At 39.5% G+C, this 20,576-nt stretch overlaps 1 protein-coding gene across 12 annotated transcripts in view; it reads left to right on the top strand.

Annotated features, from left to right (window-relative positions):
• Csnk1g1 (casein kinase 1 gamma 1) overlaps positions 1-20,576 on the top strand; it is a 166,309-nt gene that overhangs the window by 105,116 nt on the left and 40,617 nt on the right. For all 12 annotated transcript variants that reach the window (XR_010050045.1, XR_010050044.1, XM_063256946.1 and 9 more), the window contains 2 exons: positions 17,005-17,156; positions 18,633-18,867. Coding sequence is in view for 10 of the 12 variants with exons in the window: in XM_063256946.1 (XP_063113016.1) it covers positions 17,005-17,156; positions 18,633-18,867 (387 nt within the window). In the remaining 2 variants the exon portion in view is untranslated. The remainder of the gene's footprint in view (positions 1-17,004; positions 17,157-18,632; positions 18,868-20,576) is intronic.

The following is a 20,576-nucleotide window of genomic DNA, read 5'->3' as shown; positions in this document are numbered from 1 at the left end:
AACAGCCAACTTCATATCAGGAAAACTAGCATGACAATTCTTTCCAGGAGAATCAACAGCACCATCTTCCCCTCTGGAGCCAGGAAGTGTGATGCTCAAAGTAAGGACCAGAGCTCCCCCAAAGTGAACTGCAGTCATCCTCAGTGACAGCAGGGACCCAAGCTCTTCCTATGATAACAACAGCTGAGTTCATATCAGAAAAACAAATGCCTCCAGTTCTCCTTTTATTTACTTATTTTTTTAACGTAAGGGAAAAAAAAGGGTACAAGTAATACAAAATTTAAAAAATAAACAGAAGTCACTAGTTAATAGATTACATATTCTCATCTTAGAAATAGTTGTTCAAGTTACAAAATTGAAGCATATAAAGTGGACTTTCAAACAGTGAGAGTGCAAACAGTTTTATTCAGTAATCCAAAAAAACTCAGTAATATGGTTATCTATCTTACACACTTAAACATATATGCAGTTATAACCTTTAGAGCACTTTCTTTTTTTTTTTTTTTTTCTTTTTTTTTTTGGTCTTTTTCCTTTTTTACCGGTACCAGGGATCGAACTCACGACTGCCTGCTTCCAAGGCAGGCGCTTATGCCGCTGAGCTAAATCCCCAGCCCCTAGAGTACTTTCTTTTCTTTTGTACAATGACAATTACACATTTTGGATATTATTACTCCCACAGTTCTTATTACTTTTTTGAAGAGAGTAAAACCAAATGCGACATATCAGAACAGTCAGTCAAATCAAAAGGATGGATATAATAGATAATGTAAAAACAAAATACAAGATGATCAACAATGATTACCATACTGCCTCTTGCTATTTTAAGAAGAATTGCCAGTTATAATAAAATTGAACAAAACAGTAAAGAATAAAACCAAAGCATTGGAGACATTACAGGACTTTAAAAGAAGATATTAGTCAATTGGAATAGGCGTCATAATGATTCTTAGTGTCTTTACAGTTTTGCCTATATTTTCGAACTTGGTACTATCAAGCAAAGCAGAATAGGGGAAAATCACTCAAAACAAGATGGTGAGGGCAATATAGGATTTCAAATCAAGTTAATAGGAAATCAAAGTAGGTTACTATAATGTATCCTGCTATTTTTTCCCCTAATTAAAAAGATAAAAAGAAAAAAGTAAATAATTTAAAAAGGGGGGTGGGATTAAGATAAAAGAGGACATAACAGAACAGCGCAGGTCAAAACATAACCATTTAAGCAAAATAGTGTTTTACCTGACATAAAAATAGTTACCATAGTGTCTCTTTCCTTGAAATCTGAGTATAACTTCGTATACTGTAGCACCAAACATATCAAGACAATGTAAAACCATTCAAGAGAATGACAATATTACAGGGTATTTAGAACCAACTATCAGAAAATGAATAATGGTTTCTGTATAATCTCCTTGTCTATAAAAGTTTTTGCTTATATTATCACATATAATAAAATACAGTAAGATACAACCTGTTAAGACTGATGGAGACAGAAGAATAAAAGCTTGATGGGACTTCAAAGCAAGATGATACTAAATCAGCACTAGCTATTATGATGTCTTGTTTTCTCCAAAATAGCTGTTCCTACCATCCAATCTTCTCTGCCTCATCTCTGTTGAGTTCTTTTTCTGTTGTTTGTTGTCAGTTTGTCTTCTTCATTTTGCTTTCTGCTCCATTCATTGTGGCCTCGCTGCTACTGTTTCTGAAGTCTTGGTATTTTTCTTTTTTAGAATATCCTGCAGTATTCTCTGTAGAGTTGAATTGGTGGTTGCAAATTCCCCTAGTTCCTCTTTATCCTGGAAGCACCTTGTTTTTCCATCAATTTCTAGGGACAGTTGTGCAGGATACATTAATCTTGGCTGGAGGTTGTTATCTTTCAAAGCTTGAATTATTTTTCCCCATGCTCTTCGTGATTTGATGGTTTGTGCCAAGAAGTCTGCTGTAATTCTGATGGGTGTTCCCTTGTAATTGATCTGTTTCTTGTCTCTGACGGCTTTTAATATTCTGTTCTTATACTGGATTTCTGGAATTTTGATTATAATATGCCTGGGTGTAGGTCTGTTTGGGTTGTAGGTGGCTGGGGTCCTGTATGCCTCAAACATCTGAGTATCTTTACCATTTGTTAAGTTAGGGAAATTCTCTTGGATTATTCTGTGAATAGCTTTTATAGTCCATTTGTTTGTGTCCCTACTTCTTTTAGGTTCTTAATTCTCAAGTTATAGATCCTCTTATCATCTTATTTTTAAGAAGTTTTTCATTTCATGCTCCCACCTTACATATCTGTCCTCCAGTTCAGATAATCTATCCTTAGTTTCTTTCAAGCTGTTATGCCAGTTTTCAATAGAGTTTTTAATTTCCTGGTAATCTCTTTGAACCTGCTTCACGTATTCTATGTTCTCTCTATTTTCTCCATCAAACAATTCTCCCCTTTTTTTCTATTCTTCCATTTCACCATCTGTTTTTTCTTGGGTGATGTTTAGCATTTCTCTAACTATTCTACTTATATCTTGCTTCAGGTCGTTAATAACTTCATTCCTGAACTCGTCTATGATGCTCTGGAGGATAGCACTTTATGTCTATTGGTGCCGTGTCTGATATTGCATGTTTCTCAGGATTGGGGGCCGAGGACCCTTTCTTGTTGCTCCCTCTTCCCATATTTTTTGTTCCTTTTATACAAGCGAATATAGGAGGCCCAGTTTTTTTCTTTGTCAGTTACAGTTTGAATTGTGCCGGCTAGGTGTTCCCATCCATTGCTGTGTACTAGGGAGACAGAGACCTGGGCAGCTGCTGCTGGGCCTGCGCCTCCAGGTCAACCTACCGAAGGCTTCACTGCTAGGGTGCACCTCCAGGTGCTGAGACCTGGTTTGGGCTAGCCTACTGGGTGTTAGTCAGTGGTGTCATGCAGGCCAGGCACTCCCCACCAATTCTGCTTGAGAGGGGAATATGTAACTGAAGTCACTGCAGCATCCAGTTCCTGGTAGTCTGCCCGGTCCCAGTATGTCCTTTGCTGAAGCCTCCTACTCTATGGAAGGGTCCCCAATCCGCTCACTCACTGCAGGTCGATACAGGGCTCCCGCCCAGTCCCACTCTCAACTCCATTCACCGCTTCCCACTCTCAGAGCTTTCACGCCCATCTCCTTGCCAAGCTGATTGGGACGCAGCAGTGGCTACAGGAAATTCAAATTACAGCTTCCAGTGGTGCGGGGTCCAGCTTCTGCGCTGAGACCTTATCTGTTCGTGTTATATCACCGGGATTGCGTTTCCAGTTGGTTTCTCTTAGTTTAGTTCGTTCCTGGGTCAGCAAAGTATATCTCCCCTTGCTTAGGATTTCTCGCCCGGCACCATTCCTGGATTTTATGTGCGGTTTCTCAGAGAGCTTCCGAAGCTGCTGCTATCTATCCACCATGTTCTCCCGGAACCTCCAGTTCTCCTTTTATGCTATTGGCAACATTCCTCAGGTGGGCCTTCCACAGGCTGACTCAGTTCAGCTGGGTGTTACAAATTAATCATTAGTTGTTAATCCATCACTTCATGGAACAACAGTAATTAATACCCAGACCTTCTTTGGGATTAGAACAAAGCACTTGGGAAACCTCTAAAGACCAGAAGAATGGCTCCTTTTCCCTGGCTTTCTAACTTTTCCTGTCTGAGACACCCTTGACTTACCTTCTGCTTAGGCCCAAGCTTCCTAAGCTTCTGTTTACTTACTTAATTTTCTCCACATTACCATCTTTCTTCTGCCATTTGGTGGGACAGCGCAACCCTTTGCTGCCTTTCTCCTCAGTTTAAGCACCCACAGAAAAATAAAGAGTGGCATCTTTGTGAGCCAGTTGCAAGTTCCTAAGAAGGAGACTGTCTGATCCAGTGTGGATTGGCTGTTCAGTCCTGGTTCAGAAAGCTTATTCATTTGAGTCCAAAATCCTGCGGTGCTCACCACTCACCAGAGAGCAGTCTCTGAGAATGGGTTTTAAGAAGTAGAGAACAAGCCGGGCATGGTGGCACACACCTGCCTTCCCAGCCCTCAGGAGACTGAGGAGAATTGTGAGTTGGCGACCAGCCTGGTCTACAAAATGAGCTCAAGGCCAGCCTGAATTGTATAGTGAGATCCTGTCTCAAAAAAGACCAAAAAACAAACACTGCAAAACTGGAGAACAGTAGACAATATGACAAGAGAGTTGTGAGCTTACAACCCTATTTTACTTTTTCTTTGTGTAGCACTTGCAAGGCATTTTGCCTTAAGACATTTGAACACCTTGAAATTCCCAAAGTAGGGAACAGAGCCTAAGAAAACAATGTAGTGCAGAAAGAGAACTGCCCCTTCACGATGAATCATACCACTCACCCTGCTTACTGGGAAAGACTCATCTAAGAAGAAAAACCTAGGTGGACTTGGTGGCTCACGCCTATAATCCCAGCACTCAGGAGGCTGAGGCAGGAGGATAATTGCAAGGTCGAGACTAGCCTGGGCTACAAAGTGAGCTCAAGGCCAGCCTGAACCGCATAGTGAGACTCTGTCTCAAAAAGATGAAGAAAAAGAAGCAGAAAAACCTACTTTAAGCATATATTTTTTTTAATCGGTACTGGGGATCAAACTCACGGCTGTGCACTTGCAAGGCAGGCACTTTATGGCACTGAGCTAAATCCCCAGCCCACTTTAGGCATTTATTAGGAGGAATACCCCCCCCTTACGTTCTTTGGAGTGGAGGGGTCTGGAATGTTGAAATTTAAAGCTCGATCCATGAAACTTTTGTTCTTGTAGGACCTGCTCCTTTCAGTGTGTGTGTGTCCTATTCCATCTAAGTAAAACCTAGCTCAATAGCAGAAAGCTTACATTTAAAAAGCATTAAACATTAAAAAACATTTTTAAAAAAGTTACAGTTCTGTCCACTGAGTAAAGGGTGAGCGGGTGTTCAGAAGTGTCAATGTTTGAATATTGTTTGCCAAAGGAGCAGTATCAGTGTTGTGTTGTTCCTCTTAGTGAGCAAAACCTAAATATAAAAGTATGCTGAGTTGGTGAGTCAGATACCTGAGATGGCTGTGAAAAGCATTTCTGGGTTAGAGTAATGAAGAACAAACTTCATACAAGGAAAAATGTGGGCAGGGGCAGTGGGGGGTGGTGTCAAAATCAGGCTGTGATGTCAAGAAAAGATCTTTTGCAGACATTTGAATGGCTCCATTGATGTTGCAGCATAAGTGAGTAATGCTTAATTTTATTGGGAGGAAACAGGCTTACTTGATTTACTGAGCTTGGAATGGTGTAATTCACACACTGGGTACTAATAGTTATTAGGCCTTACTGGAGCAAAAGTAAGGGTCCTGTGAATTTCCACCTACTCTTACAAGGATGAAACCTCATGCATTAACTTTTATCCAATGTCTATATAATTTCCCAAAAAAAAAGACTAATAGTGTTTCTGAAATCCAGTATTTCTTAACCAGAATACATTTACTGTATCCTTTATGTGTATTTTTATTTACTTTATTTTGATACCAGGGATCAAACTCACGACCTCAGGCTTACCATGCAACTGCCTGAACTGCTGAGCTAAATCTCAGGCCCTTATGTGTATTTTTAAAAGTTCAGACCTTTGGGACAACTTTTAAATATATTTTGGCTAGCAGGAGATCTATTATATAGTGAGATAAAAGTAAAAACAAACCAAAAACGAGAGGAACCCTTGTATACTGCTGTGAAAGCCTTGTTTACCTGCTGGAGCCCTGACGCCATGTGGTTCTTCTCTGCTCGAACCGTCCAAGTCTCTCACAGTCGTACGAGGCATGTGGCGGAATTGCCTTTCCTTACATCAGATATTAGAGGAGCCATCTTTCTTCCTTCTCTCAAAGAGAGCCGTTTATATTGTACACACTTGGGCCAGTAATTTCTTTAATTACCAATAGTATATTGAATTTATTAATAGAAGTTGTTTGGCCTCCATACACCTCACAGTAACACAGAGTACTAACATCTTTCCAGTGCATTGTTTTTGCAAATGCAAAACTGCTAGAGGTCTTTGCTCAGAGTAGAGGCAGAATTTGTTGCTTGCATTTTGTCTTTTAAGGCACTTTGTGAAAAACAAGGTAAGATTCTAAAGATAAAACCAAGTGACTGATATATGAGTGAACTATACCAGAGAGTTGTCAGTTCCAGAAAATTGGCATACTGCTTATAAGTAGACACACACCCTAAAGGTTCTGGTGCCATTTTCTTTAATTCTCAGTCTTGCGTAACTTTTTGCCTTTACTTCCATCCCTCTTGGCTGTGCACTTTCATGGTTTCTTCTTTCATTATCCTCCCAGCAATTCTCTGGGCATTTCCTAGGGCTCAGTGACTGCCCCAGAGGGTGCTTGTTCAAGGAGGTTAAAGGCAGGGGAAGTTTCAGTCTAAACTAAAGGCTGCTGTAAGCACTGTGACCATCGTAAGATTCACTGCAGCCCTTAGTCACTGTGTGCCAAGGTTAAGCAGAAAAAGTACCATTTAGCATCCCCGAAGCCCAGGAGCACTATGGAAGGAAAAGGATGAGTCACTGAAGTAAGTGATTCCTATAGGATATGATGAAGTGAAAGCAGGTCTCTGCAGTGTTATATTTAACAGTTTTCCTTCCAGTATCAGTCAGTGTCACGGTATTTTCCTTAGGTACCAGGAACTGGCTATATAGAGATGGATAACTGCTTGTGCCCAGTATGAAAATAACAATCCATTTTGGCTACACTGTTTTATATTTGTCGAACATAAATTATCTATAAATGTGCTTAAGACAAACACCAACCAAAGGGTCACTTTTTATTTAACATTTGTGACTAATTATATTGTCATTTTCTTTCTTCAGTTCCTAAGCAAGTAATCTATCTTTTACTCAGTATAAGTTTGTCAGAGGCTGGGGATTTAACTCGGCGCCATAAGCACCTGCCTGGCAAGCGCAAGGTCTTGAGTTCAATCCCTGGTACCAAAAAAAAAAAGTTTGTCAACCCTATATACATCTGCATTCTTGTACTTTCAGCAATCTAACATACTTTTAACTTTGCTCTGCATTTTCCTCTTCCTTTATACTTCATACTGCTTTAATTCGTCATCTTTTGCCAGCCTGAAGATTGTCTCTTACTAAGTACAGCTTTAGTGATAATGGAAGGAAATTAAGTATTGACTTAAAGAAACACACTGTGTGCCCATCAGCTGTCACTAGTACTATGCTGGGGAATTTGAGGACTGCAGAATTATAACTGGAATGTTCTCAGCTCTAGATGCTCTAGATCTGTTTAGTGTGACCTTAGGGGTTATATTGGGTCCCCCTCTCTTTTTCCAACCCTGCTTCCTGGCCACCATGAGTGGACCACCTTCATCACCGCTCCCTTTTTACCATGATGTTCCTGACTTGGACCCAGCCCACCGTGGACTGAAACCTCTGAAATCAGGAGCCAAAGAAGCCCTCCCCTCCTTTAAATGGCAGCATTAGGTATTTTGTTTCAGTGGTGAACAGCTGAGTACGATGGAACCCTTACACATTTGTTAGGATTATAGGAGAGGACTTACATAAAAATACTTTATAAACTATAAAGCAGTTTAATGATCAGTAGATTTTTGTCATGCTTTGCGTAAAATTTTCTAATTGTAGCATAGAACATTCTATGCAAGGGGACATAAGTACTCTCCTGACTTTGAAGTATCAGTAACAATTTGGGTACAATGCTGAGACTCTTCCAGACATGCTATGAGTAAGTATTAGAGGATAGCTCAGTGCTGGGGCTTTAGGGATAATAGATCGAGGCAGACTCCAAGAGTGTTTTTAAATATTGCAAGGATTTGGGCACTCAAGTAACAGGGCCGTATTAGTAAATGTTGAAAATAGTCCAGGACTGGAAACAGGGACCAAAGAGGATTTAGAGCTCTGCAGCTTAGCGTTATGTACAACTAGAGTTTGGGCCTGAACTGTCTCCCAAAGGCTTGCCTGTGAAAGGCTTTGTGACAAGCCAGCAGTGCTATTGGGAGGTTCCAGAACCTTGGCTGGGGACTTTGCAGGGGCACACCCCTAGTCATCAACCTCATGCCCTTAAAAGGGTACGCTGGGCCACCCACTTCTTTCTCTTGTTGCTTCCTGGCTGCCATGAGGTGAGCTGTTTTCCTCTGCCATGATGTACTCCCCTGCCATAGGTCACAGAGGAAGTGGGGTGAGACACTGTGAACTACACCTGAAACTGATCCAAAAATAAACATTTCTTTTAAGCTGTGTCTCCTGTCACAGCAACACAAAGCTAACTCATATACAAAAATTTTAAATATGTACATCCCTTGATGTAGCATTCCTCTTCAGGGGATTCACTGCTAGGGTACATGCCTGAAAGTGTAAGCTCAGGATTGTTTGTGTCCTTGGTCCTTAGGGCTCTTTTTCTCTTATAGCTCAGCTTCATTCTTAAATAGATTCTCTGCTTGATGTGAAAGAGAAGAAAGAGGGAGGGAAAGGGAGATCCCATGAGCATGCTAGATAACTCTTTTTTCTCTATGGCTCCACAGTGGTCATAGAGTCAACTCTCAGTGGGGATTGACAAGGTTGGAGGAGTGCAGAGAGATGAACATATGATAGAAAGGTGGCAAGACAGTATTCATGGAGCTCATATATAAATAATGGGAACCCAGGGCGTTGGTAGGACAGATTAAGCTATATATGAAGCAAGGTGGGGGGCTTATATCCTGAAAAGCTGATGAAGAATTACTGGAAAAGATAAAATGTTAATCAAAGAGCATATAGTTTAAAAGAGGTAGAATGAGAAAGGAGAGTAACTTCAGAGCATGTAGAAATGAAAAAGAACAACAGGTTCTTTATGTAGAATTGTAGTCAGTTCAGTGTGGAGAAAAGAACATTGACTCTAAGGTTGAGAGATCCAGTTGTGTTTTTTGGGAATCCTGTTACCTTGGGTCAACTACAGTCTTTCATTTTGCCAAATGAGCTGTGGAAGCATGGTGGTGACTCCTTTTACCTAGGATGAATCATCATCTGCCAAGTGGGATTATTAGTATCTTTCTCTTTTTCTTCCCAGGATGACTGAGATTCCAGTGGGTGGGCAAAAGGATACTAAGTCAGAACAAAAATAAAGCATTTGTGTGGATGTACCTTGAGATCATAATAAGTGAAATAATTCAGATTTACAAGCTCAGATATCACGTGGTATCTCATAAGAGAAACCCAAAATAGAAATAAAGAGCAGAATAAAAAATACTCTAATAGGAAACAGAGAGAGAGATCATTTACAAATGAGAGGGGGACCAAGAGATGGAAGAAAGGGGGAAGGGAGGTGAAAAAGAATTAAGATGTGTTAGATGTGTATACTAACTCCCTATGATGAATGTAATCATTATGTACCATATACATGTACTAATAAAAGGTTTCTAAAGAATTTGAGAGTGTAGCTCAATGGTACAGAGCCTACCTAGCATGCATACGACTCTAGGCTCAGTCTCCAGTACTGCAAACAGAGAAAGAAAAAGAAGAGAAGAACTTGTCTATAAAGAGAAAAGGACAAGAAAAGGTTAGATGATGTCATCAGATTTCTTTTACATATTAGGCAACTCTGATGACTAACTTTATAGATCATTTAATCTGTCTGGACGGACAGGTTCTGTCTTGAAAGAAGAACACATTTGTGGGCAGCTTACAGTTGGTGTTAGCTAAAGTGAGGAATTTTGCTTAGTACAGGAAGAGTAAGAATTATAGCTATCATAAAGAAACTACAAAGAAGAAAATCAATGTAGAAATATCACAACTCCATTACATATTTATGACTTGACAAAGTTTTTTTTTTTTTTAAGCATTCTGTGGAATTTAAACAAGAATAAAAAAACTCCATCACATAGCATGTCCTACACAGTTAAAATTTGCAGGATTTGTTTTGCTCTGTGTGTGTGTTTGTGTGTATGTGTGTTCTCGTGCATGTGTGCGTGCATGTGTGTGTGTGTGTGTGTGTGTGTGTGTGTGTGTGTGCGCGCGCATCATTTTGAGGAAAGAGTAATGCATTTCAGTCAGAGAACTCAAGTGCCACTTCATCAAGTGCATTTATTGCTTAGGACAAATTCTCTTCTCTGCCATGAGCTTGGACCAGTAGCACGTAGATGCTGGTGTCACAGATACAGTGAACGCATGGCCACCTCTCGCATCACCTGTGTTGGTGGGACAGACAGGTACAGGCACAAAGCAAGTATAATGCAAGTGGGGCCTTGTCAGGAAGGCGGTCACTGTACTTTCCGTGGCCTCATTTTGTTTCTTTTGATTCCTTTTCTGAATGATCTCAAGAACTTCTTGGCTTTTTAGGTATTGTTCTGATGTGTGTTAAGAACTGGTCATCTCAGGTTTTGAAACACCTTTTGAAATTAGTAGGTGTTCTTTCTTTATAACTTGTTCATAGGAACTACAGTACAGCTAAGGAGCTGGAAAATTTTTCAGAGGCTGAAACCTCACAAATTTACCAACTGAGTAGTCTCTCAGCTGAGTTGAGTTCGTCTTTTTAGAAAGAGAAAGGAGCTCTCCTTTTTTCCTACCCTACCTTTTGATACACAGAACACTTTTTAGTTTTTTAGACAGGGTCTCACTATGTGGTTTAGGCTATATTTAAACTATGTATGCAGCCCAGACTGGCCTCAAACTCATGGCACTCCTCCTGCCTCAGCCATCCAAGTGCTGGGATTACGCATCTGGCTAACACACTTAACTTTGTTTTTGTTTTTTTTGAGGCAGGCTCAGCCTGAACTCTAACCACGACCCTCCTGCCTCTTCCTTCCAAATGCTGGGATTGCAGGCATGTGCCGCCACACTCAGCCAGTACACTTTTACAATTTATATCTTAGAATCTGTGTATACTAGAAGAGATCTATCTAGTACTGGTTTGTTTTTCCTAATTCCTTTGGATAAAGGAAGTTTTGAACCTGCTTTAGGTTCTATGCCTTGTTATTTGTGTGCATGTAAGTAATGGAAAAGATGGAAAACCTCATATTCAGTGACTTGGAAATGGAAAATCTTTGTCTGCTCTTCTTCGTCACCTCTTCTCACTTTACAAATTTGAGCTCAGGTTAATAGGAGGTGTCCCAAGAGGCCTGGGGACGGATGATTATAGAACATTTCCATTATAGGACAAAATAATCCCAATTTCTTAATTCTTGCTGTAGCTGTTGTTGTTTATTAAAGCAGCTTTTTAAGTAGATTACTGTGTTGAACTGGTAGGGAAACATGTTTCAATCAGAGAAATTCTGTTTTGGCCTTTTTTTTTCTTTTTGTGGCACTGGGAATGAATTTAAGGAATGCTGAGCTACATCCTCAGCCTTCTTTATTTATTTATTGACAGATTTCACTAAGTTGCTCCATCTTGCAGTCCTCCTGCCTCAGCCTTCTGAGTAGCTGGGACTTCAGGCATGTACCCATGCTGGGCTTCTGCTTCGTTTAAAGAGAGAAATTCTATATATTGTCTTCTATCTTTGTAATACCATAAGTCCTCTGTTTATAAGCATTCAAGTTGGGAACTTTCACAGATGTTCTGTATAAGACTTACTTTGTCTGCTTAGGGTTACAAAGAAATCCAGCTAAAGAAAAATTTTCCTGGAACAAAACTTGTTTGTAAGTAAGGGACTTAGTATAATGCATTGGGGCTTTTTTGTTTGTTTTTGTTTATTGTTTTGTTTTCAGAGCTATTTTCTGAGTAGGGACTATTTGACAGGAAATACTCCCCCTAAAAAATAAAAATTAAACTGTGTGGTATCAGGGAAGTAGCTTGGTGTGGTGTAAGCACCTGCCTGACAAACACAGGGTCCTGGTTTGATTCCCGGTTCAGAAAAAAAAAAAAATTTAAACCATGTGATTAAACTACTGTGATTGAGTTTCTGGGTTCAACCCTGAATTTAAAACAAAAGAAAGAGCTTGCCAAAGTCATTATATCCTTCTAAGTGTTTTCCGGCTTTAATTTAGAAGACAATCATGAATATTGATTTTTTTACATGAAATATTATAGCTTTTTACGTTCAGTTATCAGTGTAAGTATAGGATTGATTTGAATTTGCTTTGCAGGTAATTTAGTTTTTAAGAATGAAAGACTAATTATTAGGCAAAAATATGATCAAATTACCAAAAGCTTCAAGGTGGTTCTATTTAAGTTCTCAGTCTGATATGCATTTAAAAATATTTCCGTTTAGAGTAGCTACTGTTAATAGTACATTAACATATGCATTTATGGAATCTTTTTAGGTAACAGCTTGCATGATAAAGAAGCTATTATCCTTTATATGCTGTATTTAACCCAAGTTAAATTTATTTTATTTTATTTATTTTTTTGTCTTTTTCTTCTTTATCAGTACCAGGGATCGAACTCATGACCGCACACTTGCAAGGCAGGCGCTTATGCCACTGAGCTAAATCCCCTGCCTCCCCAAGTTAAATTTATGACAGATTGAAAAATAGCTGAATGTTGTATACCTCACTTCCTCTTCTGTTCAGCTTGATTTATGAGTGAGCCATATGTCCAGCAGAGTTTGTAAGACTTTTGAAGAGCTGGGAATGTAGCTCAGTAGTAGGGCACTTGCCTACTGTGATTGAGTTTCTGGGTTCAACACTGAATTTAAAAAAATAGAGTGAGGAGAAAGGAAGAGAGAGAAAAGAGAAAAAGAAAAGATTATTATTGATAGGTAGGCAGTTTCATGTTCTCAAACAGAAAGACATGCATTATTGTATGTACCCGAGCAGTTTTGGTTTACAAGAGATTTAACCTGTGGTTTAACTACTTTTATACAGTTGATTAATTTAGGTGGAAGATCTTTTTTTTTTTTGTTTTTTGAGGGAAGGGCTTACTATATATTTCAGGCTGACCCTGAACTCACTATGAAGCCCAGATGGGCCTCAAACTCACGGTAATCCTCCTGCCTCATCCTCCCAAGTGCACCACTACACCTGATATAGGTGGGAGATCTTATTATTTCCAGAGCAGATATAAAACCCCACCTAAGAGGATTGGGGCTTTAGCTCAGTGGCATAAGCACCTACCTGGCAAGCACGAGGTCGTGAGTTCAATCCCCAGTACCAAAAAAAAAAAAACAAAAAAAACCCAAAAAACAAAACCCACTCATAATTATTTACAGAAGATACTTTATCTCCCTAACATATCGCTTCTGTTATATTTAAAGCTCTGCCCTTGTACTCAGTCTTATTGAAGAATTCCATAGCATAATGTTGACTTAAAAATTTTTAAGCAATGGCTGTACAAAATTATAAAATACACAGAAATTTTCATTTAAATATAACCCAGCTACAAACAAATAATGAATGATAATCTCCAGTATAGAATAGTATAGAATTTCTTAATGGGCCTATGTTGCTGTCTTTTCCACCAACGCTGGCTTCTTTATGGGAGTCATATAAAAATCGAGGCACAAAATAACATTTACAGGGTCATCTTTCTGTACAGATAATGCTAATAAATTGCTATTGCAACTCCCAAAGAGACTTTCTAAGTTGACAGAAGATTTCATTGAGAAACTTTTAACAAGTTGTCTTTAAACCAACTTTTTTTTTTTTTTGTCTTTTTCCTTTTTATTGGTACCAGGGATCGAACTCACGACTGCCTGCTTGCAAGGCAGGCGCTTATGCCGCTGAGGTAAATCCCCAGCCTCCTTTTAACCAACTTTAAATAGTTGTGCTATTCTAAGAGGTTTGAGACTATTTTGTTAGCATTATTCAAGTCTTCATGATACAGTAATCACAAAACAAAGCAGAGCTCTTTGTTTCTCCAGGCACAGAGCTTTCTAGTTGAGGTTACATATCATTTGTAGAGTTGTGTTTGCTTCTATTCCTAGATATTCTGATTCAGTAGGTATGATAAAGTCACTCCATTTGTGTTACGAGTTTTAGAAATGTTTATAATAGACTTGTTGCCATCTGAGTACCACTGCCAGCTTATATCTGAATTTGTACCGCATATTCCAAACAGCAGGGAGACGAGTTCTATCATACTGGTTTTTTGACTTTACAAAGTAGAACCTAGGAGGGAGCTGGTAGGAAATCCAAGCTGTCTTCAGAATTTGGGTTTAAAAGGGAACCAGAAAGGCTTCCCTATGGAGACATAAGATTTTGCAAGAGTTGTTAGCACAAGTAAATACTAGATCCAATCAAGACTCTCTGACTTGAGCTCTTCTACACTAGTGTCAAGTCTAGTACATACCTCTCATAGAAATGCTTCAAAGCTTCTCAATAATCTAGAAATTGTCTTGTGCATCCGAGAGCAGGCCACTGCCTTGTGGGGTCTCAGGATCTGAACTCCTCGTTTTATGATGTTCCTGGCAGGTTTTGTGAGTGACGTTGTAGTTCAGAATTACAGGCCTTACCCAAAGGGTTTTTGCGAGCTCTTAGTAAACATGGAAGCTTGATTGTCAAGAACAAAAAGATCATTTTTCTCATTAACTGATTCGTAAGTACTAGCAGTTAGTCTAGGAAATTATGCCAATATTAACATTTCTAAGCAGGCCTGACTTTTAGCAAGAACTTTAGAAAAGGGATATTATGCCCAGATTTGCCATTTAGCCAGCTAAAAGAATGTTTATTCATTAGAATTAACTGTTTTGGCTGTTTAAAAAAAATCCAAATGACCGTAGCTTAGTAGTAGAATAGAGACTTCAGTTTTATTCTGGATAAGAAAAATTTAGAAAGAGAGTAAATCCAGCCTTGGCATGGCTATTCCACAGCACTCAGCAGCTTGAGTGCTTTTGCTGTTCTCCCCCATTGTTCTTAGCACTATATTGTCTCCTCACGGTGTGTGGCGATTCTAGATGGTTTCTGGTCCTTCAAAGGTTCATAACCTACACTAAGTGCCTGTGAAAGACTTTTCTAGAATCATCCCACCTATTAATTTCTGAACTTATTTACATTTAAGCAGAAGATATATTGTCATACATGAGGTAAATATAAGATGTGATTTAAATATTTAAACATTTAAAAAATTATTTTAAAAATATATCATTACAATGCCAGGTGTGATGGCTCATGCCCGTAATCCCAGCACTTAGGAGGTTGAGGCAAGGAGATCATTGTGAGTTCAAGACTAGCCTGGGCTACAAAGTAAGCTCAAGGCCTGCCTCAAAAAGACATATATTTTTTTTTCATGCTTTTTTTTTTTGTCTTTTTCCTTTTTATTGGTACCAGGGATCAAACCCACGACTGCCTGCTTGCAAGGCAGGCGCTTATGCCCCTGAGCTAAATCCCCAGCCCCAACATATATATATATTTTTAAAAGATACATTTTTATTAATCTCACAATACTCCCTGACACATGAACACACTTGGCCCATCATGCTTGCCACTTAAGCAGTTCTGGAAATCCTCTTTCATGTCTTTGTGCCATTGTGGCTGCCTCTGTTAAACAAATTTATTCAAAACATTTACTTTTCATGGTCATTTTGACTTCGCAGAAGAGCCAGAAGACACATGGTACCAGTGTAATGTTTTTTTGGTTTTTTTTTTTTTTTGTCTTTTTTGTTTTTATTGGTACCAGGGATCGAACTCACGACTGCCTGCTTGCAAGGCAGGTGCTTATCAGTGTAATGTTTTTATGAGCCTGTCTGTTTCATCAACTGGCAGGTAGCTATCCCCATATTCTTTTTTTTTTTTTTTTTTTTGGTACCGGAAATCGAACTCACAACTTTGCACTTGCGAGGCAGGCTCTTATGCTGCTGAGCTAAATCCCTAGTCCCTGTCCCCATATTTTTCATCATATCTTCATAAAGACCCTCACTGTATGTTTTGATCACATGTCTTACATACATCACAGCAGTGAATTTCATTAACTCCAAATATACAAGTCCTGCTCTGGAGAGGATATATTCACTGTGTATTGACTCTGCCTAAATTTCACCCATGTAAGTGTGAGAAGATACAGAGAATTTTGTTGTCTAAATAATGTGGAAGCAGAAGCAAACCATAATTGACAGCATACATACCTGTAGATCATTGTGCATATGTGTGAGATGGAAATATTTATGGTTTACAAAACCAATTAAAATTAAGTTTATAGTCTCATAAGTATCCACTGTTCTCATGGTGCCAGTTAATACATATTTATTAAGTGCCTCATATTTACAATACATTTTAAGGAGAAAATTCGTTTACGAATTGCTGTTTAGTGAGAAAGTCTAGACTGTAGGTTTTTTGTTTTTGTGACAGGGTCTCACTATGCAGTTCAGGCTGGCCTTGCTCACTTTGTAGCCCAGGCTGGCCTCAGCCTCCCAAGTGCTGTGATTAAAGGCATCTGCCACCACACCTGGCAGGTTTTAGCTTCTTATAACTATAAATTTTCAGTCTGGGGAAAACCCAACCTTGTTTTATTTTTCATTTTTCTTCTTCCTTTTCCTTTCACAATTACTTATCAGCAACCAAATGTAAACAGTTGACTTTTCTCCACCTGATAGAAAACAGAACACTGCAGAGATTTCCTGTGAGGAGAAGCCGGTTGTACAGTTATGCTGGTGTGGGGCCAGCCTGCAGCCTCTGTGGGGCCTCTGTGGGGCTAACCTGCAGCCCTCCATCTGAGTTCTCCACAGGGCAGCAGTTGCAAACAGCTCCATGTGGCTTCAGCAAGCACAGGAAGTACTAATGAAACTGGCTAATGCCACAGCATCTGTTAGCCTGCCCTTCAAGCCCAGCAAGCCACCCTTTGAACCTTTTATAATATTGCACTTCCAGGCATCCTCTGGGAAGAACAGCTTACACTCTGATCCAATAATGGATGAGGGTCTGACATAGCAGTGCAAATACCTTTTGCAACTTGGTATGCCATAACTGCTTATTTGAACATACTGTGCAATAACTTAGCCTTTCCCATCCATTAGTTCCCACTGAAGCTATTGTGCTGAGTTTAAATTTTCTGGTAGGGCCTGTAAAAAGGAAATGGAAATCTCACCAATTGCACTTTATTTATAGCTTACTTGTTGTTAATGCAGTTGTCTCATATCTTGGTGTCCTGTCCCGTTCCCTGTTCCCCCTCTGCTTTCAGCTGAAGGTCTCCCACAGGTGTACTATTTTGGACCATGTGGAAAGTACAGTGCCATGGTGCTGGAGCTCCTTGGCCCTAGCTTGGAGGACTTGTTTGACCTCTGTGACCGAACGTTTACTTTGAAGACGGTGTTGATGATAGCCATCCAGTTGGTAAGCTGGCATTAATAGTCCCAAAGAAATGCTGGTCTTTCTGTTACACCCAGGTGGGCCTTTGGGTGATTTATTAGCAGTACTTAGTGAATTAATTCTTACAGGCTTGCCAGCATTCCAGAAAGCTGGCTGGTGCAAAGAAGGGTTAACTCAGAGAAGTCACACTGTATGTGCAGTTTGCTCTATTTTAGGAATTTGCACCTTGGAGCAATACACTGCCCTTAACTGAAATGGAAACACAGAATTTAGATTTGGGAGAAAGAGGATGATTAGGTGGAGTTGTACACATTCAAATAATTTCTCCCATGTATTATTTATAGGTTTTAAGCATCTGTAAGGTGTTATCATTTCTCTCTTTCCTGTCACTGTTGCATCCTAGAAAAGATTGAAGACATAGCCCACTCCTCCAACCGTCTTTTTTTTAAAGTTATTTGACCAAGAAATTGCCCTAGTCTTCTGGCATTGTGACCCTCGGAATGGCCGAGACATGGCTGTTGCAGTTCCACCAGACTGCTCACCAGTTTGGGTTTCTGGAACAGCTACTTCAGTGCCTCTGAGCAGTGTGTCTGGCCTGAGGGAAACACGCACATGCACCTCACTTGCTTGACACTGCAGTGGCTCACGTTGTCTAGTAGACTACTATCAACTTCTCTGTGTCTCACTTTTCTTATTTCTATGCTGATGGAAGCTGGGTTGGGGAGGCTTGTCCAACTCAGGATAGGAAAATAGGGTCAAGAAATGAATGTGCGGGAGCTGGGGATTTAGCTCAGCGGCATAAGTGCCTGCCTTGCAAGCAGGCAGTCGTGAGTTCGATCCCCGGTACCCATAAAAAGGAAAAAGACAAAAAAAAAGAAAGAAATGAATGTGCTGTTGTATCTGTCCCAGATGCGATCAATTGTCTGGCATCCTCCTTGGTAATGGCTTTTTTCTGTCAAAGACTTACTTCCTGAAGTAGTATAAAAATAATGTTAATTATACAAATTGTGACATTATAATATAATGTCTTAGCTGAACTACACTATTCCACTCTTCTTAACCAACTCACTAGAGTGGGTGTTGAGTACTAGATTACTTATGTTTTTATTTTGGTAATTAAAACCTAATGCTGAGCTACGTTCAGCACATCTGTAACATCAGCTACTTGTGGGGCTGAGACAGGAGGCTTACTGAAGCCAAGGAATTCAGGACCATCCTAAACAGTATAGAGAGACCTTGTTTCAAAAAGTAACACAAAGAAGCTGAGTGTGATGATGCACACCTGTAATCCCAGCCAGCACTCAGGAGGCTGAGGCAGGAGAATGACTATGAGTTCAAGACCAGCCTAAACTACATAGCAAGACACTGTCTCAAAAACAAAACCAACCCACAGGACAAAACAAAAACAAAACCAAAATCCTTATGACAAAATATTTTTAATTTTTAAAATATGCTTATTTAAAGTATTTCTATGTGTTTTGTGTTGTTGTTCTCTTCTAGCTATCTCGAATGGAATATGTGCATTCAAAGAATCTTATATACCGAGATGTCAAGCCAGAAAATTTCCTGATTGGCCGACAAGGCAATAAAAAAGAACATGTAATACACATAATAGACTTTGGACTGGCCAAGGAATACATTGATGCTGAAACCAAAAAACACATAGCTTATAAGGAGAACAAAAGTTTAACTGGAACTGCAAGATATATGTCTATCAACACGCATCTTGGCAGAGGTGCGTTTATTTTCTGCTCCATAAAAGGGGCAAGTTATTAGAATGACTTTATTCCAATAACACTTTTATCCCATTGTGCTTTTCAACTTGTCCTTACTGCTTCCCAAGATAAGTGCTTTTCATACTCAGGAAGTTAAAATGATAAGTTAATGGTAAGTGTCCTGTTGACCACTGATGGTTTTTTAATTCTTTGCTCCATGTTTCTAGATGTTTATGCTTACATTTCTCAGTAGTATGAAAATGTGAATTATTATAAGAAAGGTGACGGCATCTTTGTGAGTTTGCATGTGTACATATTGGACCTCACAGGTGATAGTCCTATGAAGGATGGCAGGCTGGTATCTGCTTAGGGAAGAGAACATCATTAAAACGTGACCTGAGGGGGTGGGGATTTAGCTCAGCGGCATAAGCCCCTGCCTTGCAGGGGCAGTTGTGAGTTCGATCCCTGGTACCCTGGTACCAATAAAAAGGAAAAAGACAAAAAAAAAAAATAAAATAAAAAGAAAGAAAATAGTAAAATGTGACCTGGGCTTTGTTCACTCTGAGTAATTTCATGCAGAGCCTTTAAGGAAACTCTTCTCTCTTACACAGTGAAAATATATTTGCTTTACTCTGAGTCTTGTATTTTATTTGGGATAAACAATCTGCACAAATATTATCAAAATCTTTAATCTACACAGAAGACGCTGCTTGTCAGGCAAGCCCAGGGAACAGTGGGGAAGCCAGGCTCTGGGCAGGCCCCTTGTTAGTGTTGCCAAGAAAGCTTCCCTTTTTATTTGTTTTATAAATTGTGCTTCCATGAAAGAATTCATATAAAGTAAAGATACTTAGGTGGTTAAAAAAATAAGAAAATGAACATTCTTGATAGGTGAACAGAATATTACCAGGTTTTCTGCTCCCTTACATAGCTAATTATATAAAATCTTCAAAGTATTAATGAACCATTGTACACTAATAAATATTTTAAAGACTAATGTAATATCTTCTATATTGCCTCATTAAGTAAACTACATAGTGTAAGTTAAAATCATGAATGCTGTCAGGATTTTTTCATTAACTCTATGGAAATCCTCACTTTACCTACTGTGATACTTTAAAATTAGACTAGAAGATCCTCTGTCACCTGTCAGTGTCAGTTCAGACAAGCTGCTTAATCTCCCTGGAAAATAAAGGTCATACTGAAGGATGCTTTGTGGAGTGAATGTAGGTACTATATGTAGAAGAGCCATACCTGTCTTAGTGTGTTCTCTGCTGGCATACAGAATATCTAAAACTGGATAATTTATTTGAAAAGAAGTTAATTTAGCCATTTCCCTGAGAGTCTTGTGGTGATAGCATCGCATAACATGACTGTATGCCAGAGCAGTGGGGGCGCATGTGAAAAGAGAGGAGGGCACAAGGGGACCAGCAAGTCACAACAATTGGTGGGGGCAGTCCAGTCTCACAGGTAAGACGTTAAGCCCATGTGCAGGCCCTACCTACCAACACCTCTACCTTGGCAATCAGATTCTCCCTGAATTTTGGCCACAGTCAAACCACATCCACCCTATAACAGTACCTAACACAAGTCTCTTAGACACCCTGTTTAATGTCCCCTTCTTCAAGTGGCATATAATCTTTGTTTTACAAAGAGACTGTATTACATAGTATAGTCATAATTGTTAGGTTTAACTCACAAAGTCTACAAGTTGCTCTCAGCTCTGCTTCCT

This window comes from Cavia porcellus, unplaced genomic scaffold (assembly GCF_034190915.1).
Source record: "Cavia porcellus strain 051 isolate PalLab524CR breed Dunkin Hartley unplaced genomic scaffold, mCavPor4.1 scaffold_10, whole genome shotgun sequence".
In the NCBI taxonomy this organism is placed as follows: domain Eukaryota; kingdom Metazoa; phylum Chordata; class Mammalia; order Rodentia; family Caviidae; genus Cavia; species Cavia porcellus.
The sequence above is the reverse complement of the archived record's forward strand: the minus strand, read 5'-3'. Positions and strand labels throughout refer to the sequence as shown.